We start from the raw sequence: 10,150 nt of genomic DNA, 5'->3' as shown, positions 1-10,150 counted from the left end.
TCTGACAATATGTCTCTGACAATATGTCTCTGACAATATGTCTCTGACAATGTGTCTCTGACAATGTGTCTCTGACAATATGTGTATCCTGACTGTGTGTGTGTGTGTGTGTGTGTGTGTGTGTGTGTGTGTGTGTGTGTGTGTGTGTGCAGCTGTCTGTGAGCCCAGCTGTGGAGCCCATGGGACCTGTGTGGAACCCAACAAGTGCCTGTGTAAGGAGGGCTGGCACGGACGCCACTGTAACAAGAGTGAGTTTAATAACACTGTAGCAGAGTGAGTTTAGTGGTTTAGTAACACTGTAGTAGAGTGAGTTTAGTAACACTGTAATAGAGTGAGTTTAGTAACACTGTAGTAGAGTGAGTTTAGTGGTTTAGTAACACTGTAGTAGAGTGAGTTTAGTAACACTGTAGTAGAGTGAGTTTAGTAACACTGTAATAGAGTGAGTTTAGTAACACTGTAGTAGAGTGAGTTTAGTAACACTGTATTAGAGTGAGTTTAGTAACACTGTAGTAGAGTGAGTTTAGTGGTTTAGTAACACTGTAATAGAGTGAGTTTAGTGGTTTAGTAACACTGTAGTAGAGTGAGTTTAGTAACACTGTAGTAGAGTGAGTTTAGTAACACTGTAGTAGAGTGAGTTTAGTAACACTGTAATAGAGTGAGTTTAGTAACACTGTAATAGAGTGAGTTTAATAACACTGTAGTAGAGTGAGTTTAGTAACACTGTAATAGAGTGAGTTTAGTAGCACTGTAATAGAGTGAGTTTAGTAACACTGTAGTAGAGTGAGTTTAGTGGTTTAATAACACTGTAGTAGAGTGAGTTTAGTAGCACTGTAGTAGAGTGAGTTTAGTAACACTGTAGTAGAGTGAGTTTAGTGGTTTAGTAACACTGTAGTAGAGTGAGTTTAGTGGTTTAGTAACACTGTAATAGAGTGAGTTTAGTAACACTGTAATAGAGTGCGTTTAGTAACACTGTAATAGAGTGAGTTTAGTAACACTGTAGTAGAGTGAGTTTAGTGGTTTAGTAACACTGTAATAGAGTGAGTTTAGTAGCACTGTAGTAGAGTGAGTTTAGTAACACTGTAATAGAGTGAGTTTAGTGGTTTAGTACCACTGTAATAGAGTGAGTTTAGTAAAGCCGTAATAGAGTGAGTTTAGTAACACTGTAATATAGTGAGTTTAGTGGTTTAGTAACACTGTAGAAGAGTGAGTTCAGTGGTTTAGTAACACTGTAGTAGAGTGAGTTTAGTGGTTTAGTAACACTGTAGTAGAGTGAGTTTAGTGGTTTAGTAACACTGTAATAGAGTGAGTTTAGTAACACTGTAATAGAGTGATTTTAGTAACACTGTAGTAGAGTGAGTTTAGTGGTTTAGTAACACTGTAGTAGAGTGAGTTTAGTGGTTTAGTAACACTGTAGTAGAGTGAGTTTAGTGGTTTAGTAACACTGTAATAGAGTGAGTTTAGTAACACTGTAATAGAGTGAGTTTAGTAACACTGTAGTAGAGTGAGTTTAGTGGTTTAGTAACACTGTAGTAGAGTGAGTTTAGTGATTTAGTAACACTGTAATAGAGTGAGTTTAGTAACACTGTAGTAGAGTGAGTTTAGTAACACTGTAATAGAGTGAGTTTAGTGGTTTAGTAACACTGTAGTATAGTGAGTTTAGTAACACTGTAATAGAGTGAGTTTAGTAACACTGTAGTAGAGTGAGTTTAGTGGTTTAGTAACACTGTAATAGAGTGAGTTTAGTAACACTGTAGTAGAGTGAGTTTAGTAACACTGTAATAGAGTGAGTTTAGTATCACTGTAGTAGAGTGAGTTTAGTAACACTGTAATAGAGTGAGTTTAGTAACACTGTAATAGAGTGAGTTTAGTAACACTGTAGTAGAGTGAGATTAGTAACACAGTAGTAGAGTGAGTTTAGTAACACTGTAGTAGAGTGAGTTTAGTAACACTGTAGTAGAGTGAGTTTAGTAACACTGTAATAGAGTGAGTTTAGTAACACTGTAGTAGAGTGAGTTTAGTAACACTGTAATAGAGTGAGTTTAGTAACACTGTAGTAGAGTGAGTTTAGTAACACTGTATTAGAGTGAGTTTAGTAACACTGTAGTAGAGTGAGTTTAGTGGTTTAGTAACACTGTAATAGAGTGAGTTTAGTGGTTTAGTAACACTGTAGTAGAGTGAGTTTAGTAACACTGTAGTAGAGTGAGTTTAGTAACACTGTAGTAGAGTGAGTTTAGTAACACTGTAATAGAGTGAGTTTAGTAACACTGTAATAGAGTGAGTTTAATAACACTGTAGTAGAGTGAGTTTAGTAACACTGTAATAGAGTGAGTTTAGTAGCACTGTAATAGAGTGAGTTTAGTAACACTGTAGTAGAGTGAGTTTAGTGGTTTAATAACACTGTAGTAGAGTGAGTTTAGTAGCACTGTAGTAGAGTGAGTTTAGTAACACTGTAGTAGAGTGAGTTTAGTGGTTTAGTAACACTGTAGTAGAGTGAGTTTAGTGGTTTAGTAACACTGTAATAGAGTGAGTTTAGTAACACTGTAATAGAGTGCGTTTAGTAACACTGTAATAGAGTGAGTTTAGTAACACTGTAGTAGAGTGAGTTTAGTGGTTTAGTAACACTGTAATAGAGTGAGTTTAGTAGCACTGTAGTAGAGTGAGTTTAGTAACACTGTAATAGAGTGAGTTTAGTGGTTTAGTACCACTGTAATAGAGTGAGTTTAGTAAAGCCGTAATAGAGTGAGTTTAGTAACACTGTAATATAGTGAGTTTAGTGGTTTAGTAACACTGTAGAAGAGTGAGTTCAGTGGTTTAGTAACACTGTAGTAGAGTGAGTTTAGTGGTTTAGTAACACTGTAGTAGAGTGAGTTTAGTGGTTTAGTAACACTGTAATAGAGTGAGTTTAGTAACACTGTAATAGAGTGATTTTAGTAACACTGTAGTAGAGTGAGTTTAGTGGTTTAGTAACACTGTAGTAGAGTGAGTTTAGTGGTTTAGTAACACTGTAGTAGAGTGAGTTTAGTGGTTTAGTAACACTGTAATAGAGTGAGTTTAGTAACACTGTAATAGAGTGAGTTTAGTAACACTGTAGTAGAGTGAGTTTAGTGGTTTAGTAACACTGTAGTAGAGTGAGTTTAGTGATTTAGTAACACTGTAATAGAGTGAGTTTAGTAACACTGTAGTAGAGTGAGTTTAGTAACACTGTAATAGAGTGAGTTTAGTGGTTTAGTAACACTGTAGTATAGTGAGTTTAGTAACACTGTAATAGAGTGAGTTTAGTAACACTGTAGTAGAGTGAGTTTAGTGGTTTAGTAACACTGTAATAGAGTGAGTTTAGTAACACTGTAGTAGAGTGAGTTTAGTAACACTGTAATAGAGTGAGTTTAGTAACACTGTAGTAGAGTGAGTTTAGTAACACTGTAATAGAGTGAGTTTAGTAACACTGTAATAGAGTGAGTTTAGTAACACTGTAGTAGAGTGAGATTAGTAACACAGTAGTAGAGTGAGTTTAGTAACACTGTAGTAGAGTGAGTTTAGTAACACTGTAGTAGAGTGAGTTTAGTAACACTGTAATAGAGTGAGTTTAGTAACACTGTAGTAGAGTGAGTTTAGTAACACTGTAATAGAGTGAGTTTAGTAACACTGTAATAGAGTGAGTTTAGTGGTTTAGTAACACAATCACATTACAAAGCTGCGTCCCTAATACCCCCCCCCCCCCCCCCCCCTCATAAAGCCACTTTCCCAAGGCGGCATCCCAAATAGCACCCTATTCCCTACATAGTGCAGTACTTTTGATGAGGGTTAATAGTGCTCTGAGCGCCATGTAGGGAATAGGGTTCCATTTGGGATGTAGCCCTGGCAGTCGCCTGCCACCTGTAGGGTGATGGATCACATGTAATCCCACGGTAACGCAACACCACAGTGATTTAGGCTGTCCTTAATGGGCACCCTATTCCCTATATATATACATAGTGCACCACGTTCGACCAGAGCCGTATGAGGCCTGGTGGTAATTAGTTTACCATGGGCCAGGGAATAGGGTAACTCAACACCACGCTGACTTGGGTTCAGCTCATAGAAGCATTGAATGAAGAAGAGGCTTGGGCTCTGAGAAGCTCAGCATGAATGAAGAAGAGGCTTGGGCTCTGAGAAGCTCAGCATGAATGAAGAAGAGGCTCGGGCTCTGAGAAGCTCAGCATTGAATGAAGAAGAGGCTTGGGCTCTGAGAAGCTCAGCATTGAATGAAGAAGAGGCTCGGGCTCTGAGCAGCTCAGCATGAATGAAGAAGAGGCTCGGGCTCTGAGAAGCTCAGCATTGAATGAAGAAGAGGCTCGGGCTCTGAGAAGCTCAGCATGAATGAAGAAGAGGCTTGGGCTCTGAGAAGCTCAGCATGAATGAAGAAGAGGCTGGGGCTCTGAGAAGCTCAGCATGAATGAAGAAGAGGCTTGGGCTCTGAGAAGCTCAGCATGAATGAAGAAGAGGCTTGGGCTCTGAGAAGCTCAGCATGAATGAAGAAGAGGCTCGGGCTCTGAGAAGCTCAGCATGAATGAAGAAGAGGCTCGGGCTCTGAGCAGCTCAGCATGAATGAAGAAGAGGCTTGGGCTCTGAGAAGCTCAGCATGAATGAAGAAGAGGCTTGGGCTCTGAGAAGCTCAGCATGAATGAAGAAGAGGCTTGGGCTCTGAGAAGCTCAGCATGAATGAAGAACAGGCTTGGGCTCTGAGCAGCTCAGCATGAATGAAGAAGAGGCTCGGGCTCTGAGAAGCTCAGCATGAATGAAGAAGAGGCTCGGGCTCTGAGAAGCTCAGCATGAATGAAGAAGAGGCTCGGGCTCTGAGCAGCTCAGCATGAATGAAGAAGAGGCTTGGGCTCTGAGAAGCTCAGCATGAATGAAGAAGAGGCTTGTGCTCTGAGCAGCTCAGCATGAATGAAGAAGAGGCTTGGGCTCTGAGAAGCTCAGCATGAATGAAGAAGAGGCTTGGGCTCTGAGAAGCTCAGCATGAATGAAGAAGAGGCTTGGGCTCTGAGAAGCTCAGCATGAATGAAGAAGAGGCTCGGGCTCTGAGAAGCTCAGCATGAATGAAGAAGAGGCTTGGGCTCTGAGCAGCTCAGCATGAATGAAGAAGAGGCTCGGGCTCTGAGAAGCTCAGCATGAATGAAGAAGAGGCTTGGGCTCTGAGCAGCTCAGCATGAATGAAGAAGAGGCTTGGGCTCTGAGAAGCTCAGCATGAATGAAGAAGAGGCTCGGGCTCTGAGAAGCTCAGCATGAATGAAGAAGAGGCTCGGGCTCTGAGAAGCTCAGCATGAATGAAGAAGAGGCTCGGGCTCTGAGAAGCTCAGCATGAATGAAGAAGAGGCTCGGGCTCTGAGAAGCTCAGCATGAATGAAGAAGAGGCTTGGGCTCTGAGAAGCTCAGCATGAATGAAGAAGAGGCTTGGGCTCTGAGAAGCTCAGCATGAATGAAGAAGAGGCTTGGGCTCTGAGAAGCTCAGCATGAATGAAGAAGAGGCTCGGGCTCTGAGAAGCTCAGCATGAATGAAGAAGAGGCTCGGGCTCTGAGAAGCTCAACTCCACTCCACACTTTGAGTTGTTAGTTTCTCTGCTGTTCGTTGAGCCTCTGAGGAAAACACCAGGCCAGATGTTTGGGCTCCCGAGTGGCGCTGTGGTCTAAAGGCACTGCGTCTCAGTGCTAGAGGTGTCACTACAGACACCCTGGTTCGAATCCAGGCTGTAACACAACCGGCCATGATTGGGAGGGCTGCGCTCGATCGGGTTTGGCCCGATGTAGGCCGTCATTATTAAATAAGAATTCTTAACTGACTTTCCTAGTTAAATAAAAGGTTAAATAAAAGGTTAAATAAAAGGTTAAATAAAAGGTTAAATAAAAGGTTAAATAAAAGGTTAAATAAAAGGTTAAATAAAAATAAACAAATCTGCAACATATCAGATCACGGTCACACACACACACACACGGTCACACACACACACACACGGTCACACACACACACACACACACACACACACACACACACACACACACACACACACACACACACACAGGCTACTTCTTGGTGTTTGTTTGGTGTTAGGTCATTAGCGGTCATTAGTCTCGTTGATTTGGTTCCAGATCAGAACAGAGGCTTATAAACACTAGAAACAATAGGAAAACATGACTAGTGGTGAGTGATGCTCCCCTCAGGGCCTCTGCACATACCTTCCATCACCTTACCTTCCACTTTCCTCTCTCTCTCCTCTCTCTACTTTCTCTCCCTCCCATTCTCTCTCCTCTCTCTCTACTCACCACCCTCTTTCCCTCCCTCCCTTTCTCTCTCCACTCACCCCCCTCTTTCCCTCCCTCCCTCCCTTTCTCTCTCCTCTCTCTCTCCTCTCTCTACTTTCCCTCCCTCCCTTTCTCTCTCCTCTCTCTACTTTCCCTCCCTCCCTTTGTCTCTCCTCTCTCTCTACTCACCCCCCTCTTTCCCTCCCTCCCTTTCTCTCTCCTCTCTCTCTACTCACCCCCCTCTTTCCCTCCCTCCCTCCCTTTCTCTCTCCTCTCTCTCTACTCACCCCTCTCTTTCCCTCCCTCCCTCCCTCCTTCCCTCCCTCCCTCCCTCCCTCCCTCCCTCCCTCCCTCCCTCCCTCCCTTTCTCTCTCCTCTCTCTCTACTCACCCCCCTCTTTCCCTCCCTCCCTCCTTTTCTCTCTCTCTCTCTCTGTCTCTCTCTCTGTGTCTCTCTCTCTGTCTCGCTCTCTCTCTCTGTCTCTCTCTCTCTCTCTCTCTCTCTCTCTCTCTCTCTCTCAGGATACAGAGGAGGTGCCTCTAACACCCATCGTCTCTCATCAAGCCCTAAACACAAGCCTCAGCAGCACTCCTCCTCTGCCAAGGAGGTGAAAGACGTTCCCGATGCCGACATCCCAGCAGAGACCAATTACGTGGTATAAGAGCCGGGTCCAGACAACCACACCTGGGTTCAAGCACTATTCAACATCTTTCAGATACTTTCAGCATCTGCTCTAGTCCGGTTGGCGGCGCCTGATGGGTGCGGCCTGGTGGGCGGGGTCTGATGGGCGGGGGTCTGATGGGCGGGGGTTTGATGGGCGGAGTCTGATGGGCGGGGTTTGATAAGAGGGGTTTTATGGGTTTGATGGGTGGGGTCTGATGGGCGGGGCCTGGTGGGTGCGGCCTGGTGGGCGGGGTCTGATGGGCGGGGTTTAATGAGTGGATTTTGCGGTTTTAGGACTGTGCTACTGGTCTGTTAAGCCAGACAAACTCAATCAACAATATATTAAGCATGTTTAAATATTTAAAGTAGTATTTGAACCCAGGTCTGCAGACCAGTCACCCAGCACCTCCTCTCCTCTGTGGTAGACTACTGATACCCATACGTGATGTTATACACCATTATTACCACACCTAGCTATCCTCATCCCCTCCCACTACCTAGCTATCCTCATCCCCTCCCACTACCTACCTATCCTCATCCCCTCCCACTACCTACCTATCCTCATCCCCTCCGACTACCTACCTATCCTCATCCCCTCCCACTACCTACCTATCCTCATCCCCTCCCACTACCTAGCTATCCTCATCCCCTCAGACTACCTACCTATCCTCATCCCCTCCCACTATCTACCTATCCTCATCCCCTCCCACTACCTACCTATCCTCATCCCCTCCCACTGCCTACCTATCCTCATCCCCTCCCACTACCTACCTATCCTCATCCCCTCCGACTACCTACCTATCCTCATCCCCTCCCACTACCTACCTATCCTCATCCCCTCCCACTACCTTCCTACCCTCATCCCCTCCCACTACCTAGCTATCCTCATCCCGTCCCACTACCCACCTATCCCCTCCCACTGCCTAGCTATCCTCATCCCCTCCCAGTACCTACCTATCCTCATCCCCTCCCACTGCCTAGCTATCCTCATCCCCTCCCACTACCTAGCTATCCTCATCCCCTCCGACTACCTAGCTATCCTCATCCCCTCCCACTACCTACCTATCCTCATCCCCTCCCACTACCTTCCTACCCTCATCCCCTCCCACTACCTAGCTATCCTCATCCCGTCCCACTACCCACCTATCCCCTCCCACTGCCTAGCTATCCTCATCCCCTCCCACTGCCTAGCTATCCTCATCCCCTCCCACTGCCTAGCTATCCTCATCCCCTCCCACTGCCTAGCTATCCTCATCCCCTCCCACTACCTAGCTATCCTCATCCCCTCCCACTACCTACCTATCCTCATCCCCTCCCACTACCTTCCTGCCCTCATCCCCTCCCACTACCTAGCTGTCCTCATCCCGTCCCACTACCCACCTATCCCCTCCCACTGCCTAGCTATCCTCATCCCCTCCCACTGCCTAGCTATCCTCATCCCCTCCCACTACCTACCTATCCTCATCCCCTCCCACTGCCTAGCTATCCTCATCCCCTCCCACTACCTAGCTATCCTCATCCCCTCCGACTACCTAGCTATCCTCATCCCCTCCCACTACCTACCTATCCTCATCCCCTCCCACTACCTTCCTACCCTCATCCCCTCCCACTACCTAGCTATCCTCATCCCGTCTCACTCCCTAGTTACCTTAGATACCTATCCTCATCCCCTCCCACTACCTAGCTACTTTAGATACCTATCCTCATCCCCTCCCACTACCTAGTTACCTTAGATACCTATCCTCATCCCCTCTCACTGCCTAGCTACCTTAGATACCTATCCTCATCCCCTCCCACTACCTAGCTACCTTAGATACCTAACCTCATCTCCTCCCACTACCTAGCTTCCTTAGATACCTACCCTCAGCCCCTCCCATTACCTAGCTACCTTAGATACCTATCCTCATCCCCTCCCACTACCTAGTTACCTTAGATACCTATCCTCATCCCCTCCCATTACCTAGCTACCTTATATACCTACCCTCATCCCCTCCCACTACCTAGCTATCCTCATCCCCTCCCACCTTCTAGCTACCTATCCTCATCCCCTCCCACTACCAATCTACATGGTCAGCTGCTCCTACAGACACACACACACACACACACACTCACTCATCTCATTTTCTTACGCTCTTAGAAAGAGGGTTCCTAAAGTGTTATCCGGCTATGTGAACCATTTTCGGTTCCAGGTAAAACTCTTTTTGGTTACATGTAGTACCATTTCTACATGAAACCCAAAACGGCTCTGCTCGGAACCAAAAGGCATCTACCTAGAACCAACAAGGGTTCTTCAAAGGGTTCTCCTATGGGGACAGCCGAAGAACCCATGTTAGGTTCTTAGATAAGAGAGTAGGAATCCATTGGTCGTTTTTGTTTTGGTGTGTTTTTGTCGCTGTTCTCCTGTGTAATTCTTTCACTCGGTCATCCTACAACGCAACTAGCCTTCTTTCAGATATCTCTGAAGTCTTTAGTCTGTGGAGGAATTCTGGTGGCTGTTGTCAGTACAGTCACCAATGCTTCACAATGGCTCAGTCACCGTAACCCTGACAGCCTATGTCACCATACCAGCAACACTATGTCACCATACCAGCAACACTATGTCACCATACCCGCCCAGCAACACTATATCACCACACCAGCAACACTATATCACCATACCAGCCCAGCAACACTATATCACCATACCAGCCCAGCAACACTATATCACCACACCAGCAACACTATATCACCATACCAGCCCAGCAACACTATATCACCATACCAGCAACACTATGTCACCATAACAGCAACACTATATCACCATACCAGCAACACTATATCACCATACCAGCAACACTATATCACCATACCCGCCCAGCAACACTATATCACCACACCAGCAACACTATATCACCATACCAGCCCAGCAACACTATATCACCATACCAGCAACACTATATCACCATACCCGCCCAGCAACACTATGTCACCATACCAGCCCAGCAACACTATATCACCATACCAGCCCAGCAACACTATATCACCATACCAGCAACACTATGTCACCATACCAGCAACACTCTTCCTGAAAGAAAGAAAGCCAAAGAAAACAATAAGAAATACAAACCTCAACTATAAATGTATTAATATATAGAAGAATCTCTACTGTCTTCGGTTGAAACTGTAATCTCTACCCCCTGACTTGATCTCCGGTGTAAATCCTATTCAA

At 45.3% G+C, this 10,150-nt stretch overlaps 1 protein-coding gene across 1 annotated transcript in view; it reads left to right on the top strand.

The window, feature by feature from the left end:
• The window catches only part of LOC139379618 (wnt inhibitory factor 1-like), a 54,915-nt gene extending 47,910 nt beyond the window's left edge, over positions 1-7,005 (top strand). Inside the window, exons 9-10 of the mRNA XM_071122417.1 lie at positions 153-248; positions 6,801-7,005. Of these exons, the coding sequence (XP_070978518.1) occupies positions 153-248; positions 6,801-6,940 (236 nt within the window). The 3' untranslated portion in view covers positions 6,941-7,005. The remainder of the gene's footprint in view (positions 1-152; positions 249-6,800) is intronic.
• Positions 7,006-10,150: the final 3,145 nt, after the last annotated feature.

This window comes from Oncorhynchus clarkii, chromosome 21 (genome assembly GCF_045791955.1).
Source record: "Oncorhynchus clarkii lewisi isolate Uvic-CL-2024 chromosome 21, UVic_Ocla_1.0, whole genome shotgun sequence".
NCBI lineage: Eukaryota > Metazoa > Chordata > Actinopteri > Salmoniformes > Salmonidae > Oncorhynchus > Oncorhynchus clarkii.
The sequence above is the reverse complement of the archived record's forward strand: the minus strand, read 5'-3'. Positions and strand labels throughout refer to the sequence as shown.